The 18,483-nt window shown below is 42.0% G+C and overlaps 1 protein-coding gene across 1 annotated transcript in view; it reads left to right on the forward strand.

Moving 5' to 3' along the window:
* SLC41A2 (solute carrier family 41 member 2) overlaps nt 1–18,483 on the forward strand; it is a 97,319-nt gene that overhangs the window by 33,773 nt on the left and 45,063 nt on the right. Inside the window, exons 6-7 of the mRNA XM_044677633.1 lie at nt 9,871–10,018; nt 12,698–12,777. Coding sequence (XP_044533568.1) covers nt 9,871–10,018; nt 12,698–12,777 — 228 coding nt within the window. The remainder of the gene's footprint in view (nt 1–9,870; nt 10,019–12,697; nt 12,778–18,483) is intronic.

Raw genomic sequence — 18,483 nt, forward strand, 5'->3', positions numbered from 1 at the left:
TCACTGGCCCTATCTGTCATCTTTTGGAGAGGAGCTGCCCATGCCCAGAGAATCTCCGTGAGCCACTCTTTAGGGCTTCTTCCCTTGGAAGCCTTCACGGATCAGATTCTCCCTTCTGTCATTTGGTGTCTCCCCGGCCTACTGGTCTCCTGGAAGGCAGTCCCAGGAGCCCAGCCCAGGGCTTCCCACCTAGGAAGTGTTAGTGGAGAAGTGAGGGACTTGATGCTGAATGTCACCTCCAGGCTCTCAGCCTTCTTCTCTGACCTGCTCTGCTGTTCTTTTGTGGGCTATGCTGGTGGTAATGTGGGCTGATCTGTTTATGGCAGCTTTCCTCCCAGTGCCCTGGTCTCTGCTTTGTCATTTGGTGTCATGCAAAAGGACTGGTCACTGAAGCTCCCTAGCCTTCAGTTGGTTGATTGGAAAATGTCCTGTTCACCATTTGTGCCCCATTTAGGGGCACTCTGCTGGGGACACTAGGGGGCCTCCCAGGATCACAGTTGTTAGCACAAGTACTCAGCTGGCCAGCTGCAGGAGGCGGAATGAGGCGACTCCTAAAATTCCCAAACCCAGCATTCTGGGGCATTTTTACCAGTCCTTACCATGTGCCAGGTCCTGGGCCGGGTACTTTCTTTACATGCTTCTCATAAAACAAACAAATAGTTTCAGTGTCTGAACTAGATTCAGTGTTTTCAACTGAAAATCTCCCTGAAAATCTTTCACAGGCTGGCTCCTGTGTAGTCCAGCCTCTTTGCTGTTTCTGCATGTGATGCTCCCAATTCCAGCTTGTCCTTTCTTCCTGCTGGCCCCCCAACCAATGCCTGCAAGGCTCTCCCTCTTCCCTTCTGCAGGAAGCTTGGCCCATTGTGTGGGTACATATAGACACTGTATCTATATCTATTTATCCATCTGTCTATCCATCCATCCATCCATCCATCCATCCATCCATCCATCCATCCATATCACGTTACTGCCTATATTTTTAAGCAGCTGATGGTTGGCCTCCAGCCTGGCCCACTCTGTAATACTGGGCCAAACACCTCCTCTTTCAGTGGCCTTTGAAACCCGCCCAGAATAAGGCAGGGAACTGTGGCTGACAGGCATTGGGAGTGGAAGGGTCCTCTCCAGGAGTTCTTCACATTGATAAAGGCTCGGAGACCTTCCTCCCCCTTCCTCAGTGAAGCTCTAGCCCCCATTGGGAGGTTAAGGTTGGCTTAGAAGGCCAGTAGGTGGCCCCATGTCCTGATTCGGCTGCCGGAGCCTCCTTGGAAAGAGGACCTGAAGGTTAGTTACCTCTGGATTTGTCTAGACCAGCGAGGGGCAAATTTTTTACAGAGGGGGCCAAAGGAAAGGAAATGCTCATCTGTCAGTCTGTTTTTAAGGCAGTTCTTTGGAAGTTTCATTGTATTGTATCCTACTCCTTGTATTCGTCAGATTAGGAATAATGTCTCATGGCCAGATAGAACATTTCAGGGGGCTGCATCTGGCCCACAGGCCATAGTTTGGGTAGTTTGCTCATTGCTGGCTAGACCCTTCTATTTCCCCATTCAACTCTCAGAACTCTGGGGTACAGCCAGGGAAGGCATAATTATTTCACTTTTACAACTGAGGGAACTAGTTGAGCCTGGGGGGAGGTTCAGTGACTTGACTGGAGTCTAGAGGGGTCAGAGGCCAGGTACTGGGGCCATGGAGCAACAACTCAAGTCAAAGGAAAGGTAACATGGTCAGGAGAGACCTCGTGTGAGCTTGGAAAAGTGTGATTCCTCCATTTCTGGTCCAGTATTTCCTCAGAGTACCCTTCCATACCCTGATTTGTGATACGATGTGAGGCACCAGCATCTCTGAGGCTGAGAACATGTAACAGCATTAGTTGACAGCAGTAGTATCTTGGGATTTAAATCAGGAAAGGAAACTTAGAGATACTTTAGCTCAACTCCTACTTCTTATAAATTAGGGAACCAAAGCCCAGGAATGTTTGTCTTTAAAAACAATTAAAAATGGAGTTCAGTGGATTGCAAGCCAGGTCTAGGGACAGGAAGACCTGGGTTCAAATATGGCCTCAGACATTTCTTAGCTGTGTGATGGTGAACGGATCACTCAACTCCCCCATTGCATAGGCTTTACTGCTCTTCTGCCTTGGAACCAGTATACAGTATTGATTCCGAGTTGGTAAGTGAAGATTAAAAAATAAATAAATAAAAGTAAGACCAAATAAAGTGTTAACTATCTTTATCCTAAATATTTTTGGCAAATGTCATTCATTTAGTCCAGCAATTTCGGCTTCTTAGTATTAACAGTAACTTCATTTTGATACAGAATCAGAAGATAATTAGGACTAGAAAGTGCTTTAAGGAATGTATGGTCTCAGTTTGCCAAATGAGGAAACTGGGGCTTTGAGAAGTTGTAAGAATGGAAGAGAGAATGATTGTTCCATATTCTTTTTTTTTTTTTAAACCCTTACTTACTTACTTACTTACTTACTTACTTACTTACTTACTTACTTACTTACTTACTTACTTACTTACTTACTTACTTAGAGTAACAACTCTTAAGACAGAAGGGTAAGGGCTAGGCAAATAGGTTTAGTGACTTTCCCAGGATCACAGAGCTAGGAAGTGTCTGAATTAAGATTTGAACCCAGGTCCTCCTAACTCCAAGCCCTGGTGCTCATTCTGCTGTACCATCTAGCTGTCCCTACTCCATATTTTTTACTCATGGATAGGAGCATAGCTGCATTATTCCTGTATGTATAGGGAATATACTGCTTTGAAAAGTTAACATTTTTTATTTTTTCTTTTTTTTTAATCAAGTTGTTTGAGCATGTTTACTTATGAAGGGCCAGCTTAAAAAGATCAGCCCAACTGAAGTGATGATGAGCCTTCAACTCTGTGGTTTTCAGGACTGCCAGCCTTGAGCTTGTTCCTGATGGCTCTAATGTACTGTTCTCAAGGTGGCAGTGTGTGAAGGAAGAATCTAAATTTATCCGAACATGTCATTTGGGAATCACTCTTTTACAGAGATTTTTAAAGCTCCATCTCCTTCAACGTTAGACTAAGCTGAGGATATCAGTCCTGTTAAATGGCAAAGAGAACTTTGGTGATGTTCTTTAAAGGTTTTTTACTGATTTAAACAGCCGTCAATTTGGATGTTCATGCAGGAAAAGCAAATTTGTGGAGGCTTGTTAATTCATCACCAATACCTTTTCTCAGGGGAAGCTAGGTGGCTCAGTGGATTGAGAGCCAGGTCCACAGAAGGGAGATCATGGGTTCAAACCTGGCCTCAGACACTTCCTGGCTGTGAGACCCTGAGCAAGTCACTTAACCCCCAATGCCTAGCCCTTACAGCATTCCTACCTTAGAACCAATACACAGTATTGATTTAAGGGTTTAAAAGAAATGCATTTCTTAGTCAGAATTTTGAAGGTAGCAAATGAAGCTCTGGAAGGACCCTTCAGATTGAAGTCCTCTGATCTTAATGAAACCATCCAGTGGTAGCAGGGCAATATTTTCAGCAGGTCAGAGAAGCAGAGAGAGCTGTATATCACAAAAGACGGGCATCAAGTTGAAGCCTAGAAACATGGACCGCATTCTGTTTGGAGACTCCCATCTTGGAGTTTGTCTTTATCACAGCAGTTAGACCATATGGCCTTAGAGTTACAAAGGGCTTCACAGCTATTCTCTCACTCTTCCTGACACTATTCCTTTCCTCTAGCTCTCCTCTCCCCACTCCTCTCTTCTCTTTTGGTTTTCTTCCTACTTTTCCTCCTCTCCTTTCCTGGAACATCAAACATTTTCTGCCCACTAGATGGAGATATCTCCCCAGACTCTGTCCTGGACACTCAGTCCTCTCATCAGTTCTCAGGGGCTCTGAACAGAAGATCCCAGACCCAAGTGTCTATCTAGGTCTAGTCTCTCTCCACACCAACATCCCAGACTACCTCCTGGCCAGGCATCCTCAGGCTCCACATTCCCCAAATGGAGCTCTTTTGTCTTCTCCTCTCAATACATCCTGACTCTGGATTTTGCTCTCTGTGAGAAGGGCGCCAACATCTTTCTGCTCGTCCAGGTTTACAATCTTGGAGTCTTTGTACATCTAACACAGTGTATTGGTTGCTCTGAGTAGGTACTTAATGAATGAGCATTAGAGTGGATATCTCAAGCATTATTATACCCTTCTTTACCTATTCAGAAATTGAAACTCAGAGACTAGATGAAACACTAGAACCCAAGCCCAGGGCCTCTAATGCCACACCATGTAAAGAGTGAAATGCAGAGAGACTTTTGAAAAAAATTAAGATCTTTTGATGATTCCCCAAAAAAGTAAATAATAAATTACACTTAAATTAATTAATTAAAAATGAAGAGTATTTTTACATGTAGCCATTTAAAAAATAAGCCCTTTCCGCATTTCCCATTGAACTCATCTTTGTCACAAAGAACATTGGTTAAGCAAAAATAATGACTGCGTCCATAGATTATGAAGTTAGTGTATTTAAAGTTACAGAGAGTTTGATTAGCACCCTCGATGTTCCGGAAGGCACTTTCTAGTTAATGCAAATTATTATATTAACTGTGAGCTTGTCTGCCAGGCTTTTAATTTAGAAGGAAGAAACCATTTTGTGCTTTCATTTGATGCCATTGTCATGGTTAGTTTGAAGTTAATGATATCTCTTGCAGGATTGTGTCATTAGTCCCCTCTTTTAATGTGTAGTCATCTATAAAAGAATCTTATCTCTGAGAAGAACAGTGTTTAAGATGTTTCTTTAGTTGCCATAATAATTTTGATGACATTTAGTCTGTTGGATAGAGGTATAAGTATGCAAGTTCTTCTCGATGCTGTGATGCTGTTTGTTGGAACCAGGAAGGTTATATTGAACAGGCTCTTAAAATAGAACAGAATTATTATAAAACACTTTGGCAAGCCCTATTGTACCAGAATTTCCCCACTAATTCTAGAGGTTCTTTCCTTATGCTTGACTTTTGTCTCATTAGAGTATTTAGTGAGCCTTAAATACTTCAACATTTCAACTAATATATTAAAGAAAGTCAGTTATTTAACAGAAACATTCATTCAAGATGATTGGATGCAGTGGACTCCTTTTTCTGTGTTAAAAGGTCGAGATTTGAGAGAGTAATCTCTTTAGTCATTGGTTTTACTCCTTATGTTACCTTAAATGCTTAATAATGCTGATGAGTTTTTCTTTCAGATTAGGATAGATTACCGCTTAGACTGAATTAGACAAGATTTTCCTTTGAGTTTTCAATGCACCTTTTCCCTCAGGTGTTACAAAGTTAGCAGTTATTTACAGATTCAATTTTTCCTGTCTGGGAATGTCTTAGACCAGTGATGGGCAAACTTTTTAAAGAGGGGCCAAAGGAAAGGAAATGCTCATCTGTCAGTCTGTTTCTAAGGCAACTCCTTTCGAAGTTTCATTGTATTGTGTCCTACTCATTGCATTCTTCAGATTAGGAATAATGTTGCGCAGTGGGATAGAACATTTCAGGGGGCCGCATCTGGCCCGGGGGCCAGAGTTTGCCCATCACTGTCTTAGACCCATCCCAGAAATACTAGAGCATTGTGTCCATTCTGGATGCTGCATTTTAGGAGGATCCACTGGAGCATGTCCAGAGGAGGTTAAATCAGAGGAGTGAAAGGGGCTCCTCACCATGTAATTTGAAAGAACCTGTGGCAGAGGTTAGCTAGGTGATTCAGTGGATTGAAAGTCAGATCTGGAGACAAGAGGTCCTGGGTTCAAATCTGGCCTCAGACACTCCTTAGCTGTGTGATCCTGGGCAAGTCACTCAGTCCCTCTTACCTAGCCCTGACCACTCTTCTGCCTCAGAACTGATACTTAGCATCAATTCTAAGACAGAGGTAGTAATGGTTTAAAAAGGAAGGAAGAGAGAAAGAAAGAGAGTGAAAGGGGGAGAGGGGTGAGAAAGGGAGGAGGAGAGAGAAACAGAGAGGAGAGGAAGGAAGGATGAAGGGAGGTGTTTCACCTTGAGAAGACTTACAGGGTGAGTGGTAAGGACAAGCCATACCTGATAGTTATCTTCAGGTATTTGAAATATTGTCATGTAGAAACTTGGGCTTCTGCTTCAGCTCAGGGGGCAGGATAAGGAACAAGGAGCAGAATTTGCTGAAATGTAAATTGGAGCTTCTTGAAGGCAGGGACTATTTTGCTTTGGATCTCCAATGGTTAACATCATGCCTGGCACACTGTTGGAGCTTAATGCTTGTTGAATGACTGGTGTAGGCTCTATCTTTCCAAAAATAAACCCTGCACAAAGTGACTGATGGAAGAGACAAGGCCAGAAAAAGACCTCATTAGGTCGTGAGGACTGAGCCAAGGACAGATCACTCCAGTGCACCAGGGAGCTCATGGAAAGTCCAGAGACTTCAAGGAAAGCCCCCACTGTGCCCAGGAGATTCTTGCTGAAGGATGTGTGGGAGAGGGTGAACAAGACGTGTTGCTGAATGAGCAGGGGAGAGAGCTTGCCATCTATGTTGTAGGAAGCCTTTCATGGTATTGGTGAAATCATGCCAGTCCCACAGAATCTGAGTCAGCGAGGATGAACACGGATGACACACATGCCCACTCTGCGCCAGGCCCTGTGCTGAGTGCCGGAGGCACAAATGAAAAGAAAGACAGTTCCTGCCCTCGGGGAGCTTATAGGTTCATGGTGGAAACATTAACACAAAAGGAAACAGAACTGGGGACAGGTGTGGTGCCATGGTGAGAACAGCCTAGAAACCAGGCAGAGCAGCTGGGGGAGAAGGAAGAGGTGCCTGAGATTTTGAACCCTCTCCAAGGGGAGATGGGGAAGGAGGCAGTGGGGGTGGGTTTTTTCCCTTACTGTCCAATCAAAGGAATGGAAGTAACTGAGATCACTGATGAGTACTGCCATAGAAATGATCTTTGTAAGCTGAGCTTATCCTGGGAGTAATTCAGATTGAGCTTGCAGTCTACTAAAACCCCCAGATCTTTTTTTTTAAACTGATCTGTAACTCTGATTCCCAGCATCTTAGCCTTGTGACCGATTACATCCCCAACAGGAAGACTTTCTGTTTAGTCCTGCTGCCTTTCTTATCAGACTCAGAGCCCTGTTGTTGCCGGGAGGTGTCAGACATACCTCTGGGCTGGGGGAGCCTCACAACATTCTGAGTGTGACCTGAATCAGATTCAGAAGTAGGTCCCATGGGATTTCAGGAAAGAAAGGAACAGCTAAGCATGGGTGCTTTTGTAGATCCTTGTGTCCAGTTAGTAGCCCCATAGCACCGCTTTCAGCCCGTCCAGACCTTGTTGGATACTGACCAGCTGTCAGCCATCCCTCCTAGCTTGGTGCTCTCTGAAATAGTGATGGGCAGTCGTCTGTGCCTTTGCCCAGCTACTGATAAAAACGCTACACGGATTCAGGCTGCTGCTTCTCTCCTTCCCAGAGAGGTGAGCTTTGCTTTTCTTTTGCCTGGAAGTGGGCCTCCACATCACTTCCTGACCTTCTTTTCTTCCTCTCGCTCTCACTGCCCTTCGTGTTTTATCTCCTTCAAGAGGGGAAGCTCCTTTCGGACAGGGACTCTCTCTAGCATTTAGCATTTGCCTGATGTGTAATGATTGCTTAATAAATGCTCTTACCATTCATTCATGTATGGTATTCATTCGTTTGTCATGCTGACATTTATCCTTTAATGACACTTTGGCTCTGTCCACCCAACCAGATCAGAATCCATTTGATTATCTCATCAAAAAAACCACAAGAATGGCACAAAATACATTGTCAAAAGATTTACAGAAATCTCTATAAATTCTGTCTTTGATGTTCTTTTCATTTATTAGTTTTGTAAATTTGTTTTTAAAAATAATGCCATTTCTTTTTTACTCTGGCCTGTCTGGTTCTTGATAAAATTATGGTGTTTTTTTTGTAGTTAGCTACTTCTTTTTCTTGATATTCACCAACCATCTCTTTAATCATTTGCTTCAAATTGCCCAGAAGTCAAGTTCATAGATTCTATACCAAAAGTTCTCAACTTCCTTTAAAATTTTTTTCAAATGGACCTCCTTGGCAGTGAAGCTTGTGCATCCTTTCTCAGAATAATGTGTTTAAATGTATTTTTTAAAAAATAGAGGGTTGCAGAGGAAACCAATTTTACTGAAATGAGATTATATCTATACATACATACATACATACATATATATATATCTATATCTGTATGTATATAAAGTTCATAGGCCTCCATGTGAAGATCCATTTCTAGAAGACTAGCCCCAAAGGACTCACTGAAATAATGGAGTAAATGGAGTTGAAACTCTGCAGGATGGGCTAGCTAAGTGTCTCAGTGGATAGAACTCCAGGCCTGGAATTGGGAGGTCCTGGGTTCAAATCTAGCGTAAGACTTCCTGGCTGTGAAACCCTGGGCAAGACACTTGACCCAATTGTCTAGCCCTTACTGCTCTTCTGCTTTGAAACTGATACTTAGTATTGATTCTAAGACAGGAAGGGTAAGGGTTATAAAAAGAGAGTGAGGGGACAGCTGGGTAACTCAGTGAATTGAGAGCCGGGCTTAAAGATGGGAGGTCCTGGGTTCAAATATGACCTCAGATACTTCCTAGTTGTGTGCCCTTGGGCAAATCATTTAACCTCCATTTCCTAGCCCTAATGCTCTTCTGCCTTGGTTGAGTCTAAGATGGTGGAAGGTAAGGATTTAAAAAAAAAATAGAGTGGGGGGGGGTGAAATCTGCAGGAACTATAGATATTTATTTTGAATAAAGGAATAAAGGCCAAGGGTTGGAAAATTTATCTCTGTTTTCAGATACTTGGAAAATGGTTGTGTGGGAGGTATATTCAACTCTTTCTGCTTTGTGTCTGAGGACAGAACCAGCACCAACTGGTGGAAGTTTGGATAAGACAGATTTCAGTTCTGTATGATGAACTTTCTAAAGATTAGAGATATCTGAAAATGGAGTGACCTGTAAACAGGGTTTGTGATTCAGGTTGGGAGTAGAGTATAGGAGTTCTGAGTCCCTTTGAATATTGTGATTCTCTGAATTAGGTGGAAAAAGAGAACCCTGAATCTTGACTATAAATTATTTTTAATCTTTTAAAAATCATTGATAAAATTGCACAAAATAGAATGCTTATGTAAAGGAAGGAAACTTGAAAATGTATTTGATAGGGATGTCACTGCAGAGAGGTTTTCTTGAGAAGCAGGACAGCTTCGCAGAGACATATATCAAGAGTATATCATCAAATGGGGACATTTATGTGTTTCCTCTATTGAGAAGTTTCTCAGTGGTTTTCTTTTCTGGTACCAACATCACGTGAGCATTAGTACTGAAAAGTCAGTTTGATGAAATAAAAAGCACCAAAGAAGTAAATGTTTGTGTTCTTACTTTTTTATTCCATACAAGTTGGTATAGTGGACCATTAAAATGATTTTAAAGTTTTCTTTTCTGAATTAATCTAACACCTTGACAGCTATTATGTTAGATTTCATCCCTAAGATTATGGGTTTTCAGCATTTGTAAGTTCATTCATTCTCCCAACATCAGGCCCCTCTTTTGGGCAGAAGACTCACCAGGCTCAGGGGTGGGGAAATGACCCAAAACTTCTTACCTTCTGGTGCTGGAGAAAGTTGCTGACATGTGTAGCTCTAATGCTCCTTTGTTTCCAACTGAATTTTAAAATTTGAGTTGCTGTAATTAAGAATGTCAGTGTACATTTCAGTTTTTTATCAAGGGATAGTCCAAATGTTTTCATCCTAATATAAGCTCTCAGATCAGTTAAAATTCTGGTTTTCTTATATATGGCAATCCATGTGTTTACTTCTCAGGACCGTGACTGAGTATTTTTTGAACTGTTTCTCTTTAAAATTTAGAGACATATTATTACATCGCTCCCTTAGTTGGTGCCTTTTTCTTGGCTCTGACTCCCATATGGATTGTAATAGCTGCCAAACATCCAGCTACGAGGACCGTTCTCCATTCAGGCTGGGAGCCCGTCATAACAGCCATGGTTATAAGCAGGTTAGTTTTATCTTGTGGATGTGGGGGTGTGTGTGGGTAAAGTGGTGATGAATAGTAAAAATGGAGTTGTCTGTTTGGGCCTCTAGATAATTCCCCATTGCTGAGAAATGGAGAGAACAAGGATTGTTGAAATCCAAAAATAGAAAAATCCTCCCTTTTATAGACAAGGTGGTATTTTAGTTTGGCTTTAAAGGATAAATACCATTTCAGTAGGCTTATGTTGATTCAGTTTTTTCTTCTAAAAATGGGCTCATACTTTCCACTCAATGTTTGATCTTGAAGGTTAGAGGAAAAAAATATTTTTTCATTAAAAAAAATTTTTCCCCCATGGTTACATGATTCTTATTTTCCTCCCCTCTTCCCTCCCCCCTTCCAGAGTTGACAAGCAACTCCTTTGGGTTATACATATATTATCACTCAACCCATTTGCATATTATTCATTTTTGTAATAATCTTTTTTTATTGTTTTTTTTTAAACCCTTAACTTCTGTGTATTGGCTCTTAAGTGGAAGAGTGGGAAGGGTGGGCAATGGGGGTCAAGTGACTTGCCCAGGGTCACACAGCTGGGAAATGTCTGAGGCTGAATTTGAACCGAGGACCTCCCGTCTCTAGGCCTGGCTCTCGATCCACTGAGCTACCCAGCTGCCCCTTGTAATAATCTTTTAAAACCAAAAACCCAAATCATGCACTCATAAACAAGTGATAAAGCATATGTTTTCCTCTGTATTTCTACTCCCACATATTTTTTCCTAGATGTGGATAGAATTCTTTTTCACAAGCCCCTCAGAATTGTCCTGGATCATTACATTGCTAGAAAAAATACTTTAAAATGACAAAAATGGGAGCAGCTAGGTAGATCAGTGGATTGAGAGCCAGGCCTAGAGATGGAGATATCCTGGGTTTAAATCTGATCTGTTACTAGCTGTGGACCCAAGGCAAGTCACTTACCGAGCCCCCAATTGCCTAAGGATTTAAAAGTGTAAAGACAATTTCATGTAATGGATCAAGAACTGGTCTCAGAGAACTCAGAACCTGGGTTCCAGTCCCACTGTGAACTTAGGCAAATCATTGGCCTCCTCATGCTCTCGGCAACTCTTTAAGATCTGAAGTTGCAGAGTAGATACCTGCCTGCATTAGGAGACTGAGAGTTCCCTCTGCCAGTGACATCACAAATCTAGACTCTATTTTTGACTAGGCCTTTGACTTCTTTGGGATGGAGAGCTCTTGCTGAAGAATTTGCTATCAATGCCTTGTGACCTCTATAATTTGCAGTCTCTCCAATTTATCTTCTTGGTGGGAGGGGGTGGGGATGAGTGATGAGCTCTAGAACTCCCAACTAGGCCATGTAAGAGGCAAAGTCATAATCTGGCTGCCTTCCTGGATCCGATACAGGCTCTCTTTCCTTTTACCAAGTTGTCCTTCCCTTTGATTATTTCTTTATCCCTTTATGCCTATCTTTATAGGAATGCTAGATACAGTTCATGACACATTTTTCATGTTGCAGAGTGAGCCAGTGAGGTCTCATAACTTATATCGGCATAGAAGTGTAGAGTTTGGAAAGTGCTTTCCATAGAGGATTTCTGTGCATATTATCTCCACCTAACATGGGGATTGGGAGGCTTAGAAAGGTCACAAGTCACCGGTGTACAGAGGAATAAAGACTAGTTAATTGTTAGAGGTGAGGAGCCAAGGGCTTCTTGGCTTCAAGACCAGCCATGCTCAGCACTATCTCTAATGTAGAATTAATGCCAACAATTAAAGGAGGATCTGAGGCCTGGTTAGGGCTCTAGCCATCAGCCCTGTTCTGTGATTTAGCCCTTCTCTAGTCTCTCTCTAGTTGCTTGATCTCCACTCAGAAGAAGTGGCTTTTCCAACCTCTTACAACCTCCTGATTCTACTATAAAGGATCTAGTGGGCTGGTAGACATCTGTAGGAAGAGTTTCCTGCCATGCCACTCACTTCTCAAGGTCATCTCTTACCAGGGATTGAATGATAGAACCACAATGTGACCTTGCATCTTCAGACTTCCTCCATCAGTGTTTTGTCATATGGTCACTTGTGCAAAATTTATTCCCACTTTGTAAAGTCATACTTTTTTTTTTGGTTTGTTTGTTTTTAAACCCTTAACTTCTGTGTATTGGCTTATAGGTGGAAGAGTGGTAAGGGTGGGCAATGGGGGGTCAAGTGACTTGCCCAGGGTCACACAGCTGGGAAGTGTCTGAGGCCGGATTTGAACCTAGGACACTTCCCATCTCTAGGCCTGGCTCTCAATCCACTGAGCTACCCAAATGCCCCCGTAAAGTCATACTTTTCAAAGGAAATAGGAAAGATCTTACATGGGCTACAGTCCAGCATATTAGACTGACTATAAGCCTTTGTCACGTTTCCTTTGATTTTACTTTATATTTTCTTCTTTTTAAAAAATCAATACCATTATAAGAGGTAGGCAATGGCAAGGTCATACAGCTAGGAAGTGTTTGAGGTCAAATTTGAACCCAGGACCTCCTGGGTCTAGGCCTGGTTCTCTATCCCCTGAGCCACCTAGCTGCCCCTAATTTTCTTCTGATTTTTAACAAATATTCCTAAACATTTATAAAAAGACAAGGATTTCTGTGTACAAATATCATGTTTTAATTGGAGTCTTTTTTCATTCTAAAATGTTACTGTTTTATCTTTCAGTATTGGAGGTCTTATTCTAGACACAACAGTATCAGATCCGAATTTGGTTGGAATTGTTGTGTATACTCCAGTTATTAATGGTAAGTGCTAAATAAGATTATCAGTGAATCTTAGTATAATTGTTCTATAAGGTATAATTGTCTAATAAACTTCTTGAGAGATTTTTCTTTTTCTAGGTTATAATTCCCAGGTTTTGACCTTAGCCTCATTGGTCTTAGGATCTACCCTTGCTACATTACTAGAAATAAGAGATTATGAGCCCTGCAAACATGATGTTTGAAGAAAAGGGGCAGAGAGGGCAAATGTACTGTAGTGTAAAGAATGTTCAGTTTCAAGTCAGCAGACTTGAGTTTAAATTCTGCCTCCAGTAAAAAGGAGGTCTTGGGAAGTGTTGAGAGTGGGCCCATCCTTGAGAGTTATTTCCCCATTCAGGGCCTGACCAGAATCACAAGAAGACTCCTTTGCCCCCAGATTGTGAGAAGAGGAGATTAACAATGAATAAGAACAACTGGAGCTCCATATGAAGCTGACTTTTGCCCAACAGTATAGGCAGGGATTATGCTGATGGATAAAATATCTATGGAACAAGGACAGACAACTAAAGTGGGACTTCTGGGGACACAGAGCATAGATGTGTTTGTGAGTCAGAGAGAGAGCACAAGCTGCTGCTCTTGGGAAGGAGCTGGATCAGGCTGGGATACGAATCTGAGCCGATCCTCATAGCTTTTATGGAGCTCTCCAGAGCCAAGAAGTACTTTGAGGGTGATGGTGTCCTTGCTGTTGAGTGGGCCCTCAACTTTAGAGATATAGCAGAGAGGCCCCTTTGTGAACAGGCCCCACAGCTAACATAGGCATTTTCTTGATCATGGCTTCTCGGTAGTCCAATAATTCTCAAATTGTCTCTCCTAGATCTATTTTCTAGGTCAGTTGTTTTTTCAGTAAGATATTTCATGTTTTCCTCTGTTTTTTCATTCCTTTGATTCTGCTTTATTGTTTCTTGTTTTCTCACAAAACCATTAGTTTTTAAATAACCAATTCTGATTTTTAAGATCTGATTTTCCTCTGTCAGTTTTTGGCTTTTTCAATTGGCCTATTTCTTCTTGTATCACTTTCATTTCTCCTTGCATCACTTTCATTTCTCTTTCCCACTTTTTCACTGCCTCTCTTAATTGGTTTTTGAAGTCTTTTTTGAGTTCTTCCAGAATCTGTGTCCAATCCATATTTTTCTTTTGGACTTTTCTTGTGTTTCCTTTGCTTTCACTGTCCCCTTCTGTGTCTGTACCTTGCTCTTTGTCTCCATAAAAATTTTTTTAGAATTAGGTATTTTTTGTGTTGTTTACTCATCTTTCCTATTTAATTTATAGGAAGACTTCAGGGATGATGCCATGGTCTGAGTGCTGAGAGCTCTGAGAGCCCCCTTCCCCTGCTAGTTCAATTGACCCTTGAGATATAAATGGCTTAAAGAATTGCCCCAGGCTTAAGTTTAAGGTTTTGCACTCACTCTGATCTTGATCAGGTCTGGGGCTGATCAAATTCTAGTCCCAGGCTTAGGCCCAAGTTTTTGGTCTCACTGTGTACTTGATCCAATCAGGCACACCCTTGATTGTCCTGTTTTGGAGCCCTACTCTGAGCTTTAGGCAAAAAGATAAGTACTTAGCACTTTCAGTCACCCCAGAGTGTGAACTATGTCCTTATTCCAAGCCCAGATTAGAATTCCATGGGCATGGGGCTCCAGACTTCTCCACAGGTTTGAAATTTCAAGGGTTATGAGTTGTCTTATACCTCTATTTGCCCAGTCAGGATATCAGTCTGGATGATGACTTGGGCTTAGGTTCCAAACCTTGTACAGCAGATGTGGAGAGGGGGTATGGCTCACTTTTGGCTTGCTCTTCCCTCCTTGCTACAGCTTCTTGCTGGCTCTACTTTCCTCTAACCCCAGTGCCCCAGGTGTTCTTTGCCTATCTTTTGGGTTTTTCTTTTCTTGAAAGTTGTTTCACTCTGTCTCCTTGTTGGTTCTTTCACTCCCATATTCATTTTGTGGCTATATTTTAATCTTGGTCAGAGAGCATTCTTGTGGTGGTATAGAGCTACTCTGGATTACTCCACCATCTTGGCTCCACTGCTGGAAGTCCCTAACATGGGCATTTTCACTTGCTACCCCCTTCAATTGGGGCTTTTGATCTCATCTCCATTTCATGAATGTCTTGGCTTCCTTCAGGCTTCCGCTAAATTCTGCCTTCTGCAAGAAAAGCTTTTCTCAGTCTCTTAATACTAGCGCCTTCCCTTTGTGATCATTTCCAGTTTATCTTGTGTATATTTTGTTCTACATAATTATTTGCATTTATAGTTATCTTAGACCATTCCCATCAGACACAAAACTCAGCTTTTTTAATATTGATGTTCTCCCAATGGTGCTATGAGTAACACAACCCCCAAAGAATTGAAATAGCACATAACCTGAGAGAAGTGGAAAGAGATTCAGTCGGGGAAAGAGATGGTCTCAGCATTTCATCTTTGATGATTAACTGATTGATTATTGCCAGAGGTTGGAGCCAAGATGGTGGTTGAGTAGTAGAAAAGCTAAAACTGCTCTGACAATCTTTCCAAACCAGTCTTTTAAAAATGTCTCAAAATGATAGAAGTAAAAAACCAACAGCAAGATGGAGTGAGGGGGCTCTCCCACCAAATACAACTTGAGAGGGAGGCAGAGAGAGTTGATTGTCATGAGATAAGGGGGAACTGGAAACAAAACTACACATAGGAATGCTGGCCAAGCACTTCTCTACCTACTACACCAGCTTCCAAATCTAGGCATAGGCCAACTTTGGGATCCCGGGACTTGGGCTACACTAACAAAAGAGCACCTTAAACCCACCCCTTGAAGTTCCAAGCCCTGGCACCAGTCTGCAGTGAGGCTGAGAAGTACATAGTGCTAAACCCTTTCAAACCTGCACTGAGGTAAATACCTAGCCTCAAGGCCAAGCCCTGCAAGCCAATAGCAGAGGAGACAGAATCAGAATTCAGAATTCCCAGTGTATTGGCAAAAAAAAGGGTAGGAAAATGAGCAAATAGCAAAAGAAGCTCCTAACCCTAGAAAATTTAAATGATAAGAGCAAAGCACAGAATCAACAGGGGACAGTGAGATTCAAGCAAACATATGCAGAACTTCAAAGAAAAATGGAAATTGGTCTCAAGTGCTGGAAGAACTCAAAAAGTAATTCAAAAATCAAATAAGACAGGTTGAAGAAAAAATGAGAAAAAGAAAAAAAGGAATGCAAAAAAACCAAATTAGTCAACTGGAAAAAAGGTATTAAAAAATCCAATGAAAAAAAGAGTTTCTTAAAAAACAGAATTGACCTACTGGAAAAAGAGGCAAAAAATTCAATGCAAAAAAGAGTTCCACAAAAAATAGAATGGACCAAATGGAAAAGGAGAATCAAAAGGTCATAGAAGAAATTCAGTCTTTAAAAATTAGAATTGGGCAAATAGAAACTAATGACCTCACAAGACATCAAGAAACAATAAAATCAAATCAAATGAATAAAAAAATAGAAGAAAATATGAAATATCTCATTTATTGGTTATTGTCCTTCATATTAGAAGAGGACCAAAATGCTTCATAGGGTAATGTCCTTTGACTGTCACATAAATTGGATTTGAATAAGGCAGAGTTGTATGAAGTCATCGACCTCACTCTCTCTTCCAGAGTCATTCAAGTCCAATGGCAAGACAAAAGTCAAGATGACCAGCAGGGGCCTGGGGTGCAGTGGATGGCCTTGACCTCTTCAATATGGGACTGAGCTTTAAGCACTCCACAGTACTTACTTTAGTCACCACCATGGTTCTTGGAACAAATTATGCTCATCCACCCCTTGGGGAAGTCTTCATGTGCTTGGAATCGACATCCCCCTAAATCAATGGGTTTGAGGCCTGTTAACTGCCCCCAAACTGATTTAGTCTATTTGCAGAGACAGTTAACCAGGATGTGGCTGTTTGTCTAGGCTATAGCTTCTTAGAGCCACAGGTGAGAGCTGGGTGCCATGGGAGGAATAGCAGCTCCGAAAAGACCTTGGCAAGCTCTCACACCATTTTATCTGTACACAGACTCCTTCCTCTGTAGGGGCTGTGGCCCTTCCATAACTTAGGGAGTTGCTTTAACCTCAGACAGAGATTAGGTCACTCGCCTGTGTTCACGTAGCTCTTAAGCATCAGAAATCAGATTTGAGCCCAGGTTGTCTTGACTTCACCCCTCCAGCACTTTATCTCCTTTATAATTCTTCCTATGAAAGATGATGTCCAGGAGCAGAGTAGAAAGGGCCCATCTTTTAGAGGAAAAGAAGGCTCATGGCAGGCCAGAGTGTTAAAAGACCTGCTGGGGGTCCTCTACCACATACAGCACATGCTTTGTTGAAGATTTATAGGATGCTCTGAACAAGAAACAACAAGGAGGAAAAGACGTCTGTGGACTATTGTCCATAGCATTGAAAGGGGCCCCCACCACAGAGGTCACAATCCATCCAAGTGAGATCCTCCTTGCTCTCTCTATTGGACAGTGTGAGAATGAACTCAGAGCTTTGTGGACCTTAGCTACCAGCAGCCCCCAATTGCTGTTTTGTAAAAAGAAGGGACATGGTATCAATTCAGATTATCTTGGTGGACCCTAAGCCTAAGCCTGTTCTCACATTGACTTTTCTCTACAACTGTGTAAGCTCCCATGCTGTTCCATTATGTGTGAGCCAGTTCCTGGAGAGAACTCTCTGATAGTGTGAGCATCTCCCATTTAAAAGTGAGATTCTCCCTCCAATTTCTCACTTTTTCTGGGCCTCTTATTTATATTTATTGCACATAGCATATATTTCACTAATGTTGATTTAATCAAATTCACACTTTAAAATTTTATTTACTTCTTTTGTTTTTACATCACCTACATGCTTTCCTGCATTTCCAAAGAACCTCTTATAATAAAAAAAAGTTTCAAGGAGGGGGAAAAGAAAGGACTTGGTAACCAACATATCAGTGAAATCTTACTTTGTATACTGAGTTCAACCTTCATGGCTATCCCTTTGCTGCTTCCCTCCCTCTTGGAAAAGATGAAAGGCGGACATTTTTATTGGGGTCCAAGCTTGGCCATCTTAACTTCACAGAATTCAGTTTGATTTGTTCTCCTGTTCTTTCCATTGATTTTGTCTTTGTATAGGTTTTTCTGGTTCTGCTTGCTTTACTTTGCATCTGTTCACATGTCTTTTCATGCTTTTCTGTAATCCCTGTATTCCTCATTCCCTGAAGCACTGTACCTAAACTTGTGTAGCCATTCTCTAGCTGATGGGTTTCAACTTGGCCTCTAGTGCTGGGCTACTACAGAAAGTGCTGCTATGAATAGCTCGGTGTATATGGAGCCTTTTCTTTCCTCTTATTCCTTCAGGATATCAGAGGACTCTAGAGGTCAGAGGGTACGGATGCTCATCCCTTTCTCATGGGACCGGGGCCATCCCACCACTGGGCGCTGCATTTCCCTGACCTCTGCTCCTCCAGGGTGGGCAGAGCATAGAATACAGATGCTTTAAGTAAGCTCAACAGCCTGTGCTTTCTCCTTAGTAATCTTGGCGACGCAGCTGGCAGAACTCATCTCCTAGCAGGCATTTCTCCCTCTCACAGAGGTACCCGGGGCTCCTTGAGCAGGATTCTAAATCGCTTTCAAGGATTCTGGGACTTTCCGAATAGGCCCTTAGGATGCCTTTTGCCATCTTGGGTGGTTTGCTAGATTAGATGTGAAACCTCACAGTTGG

Source organism: Gracilinanus agilis, chromosome 5 (genome assembly GCF_016433145.1).
Source record: "Gracilinanus agilis isolate LMUSP501 chromosome 5, AgileGrace, whole genome shotgun sequence".
NCBI classification, from domain to species: domain Eukaryota; kingdom Metazoa; phylum Chordata; class Mammalia; order Didelphimorphia; family Didelphidae; genus Gracilinanus; species Gracilinanus agilis.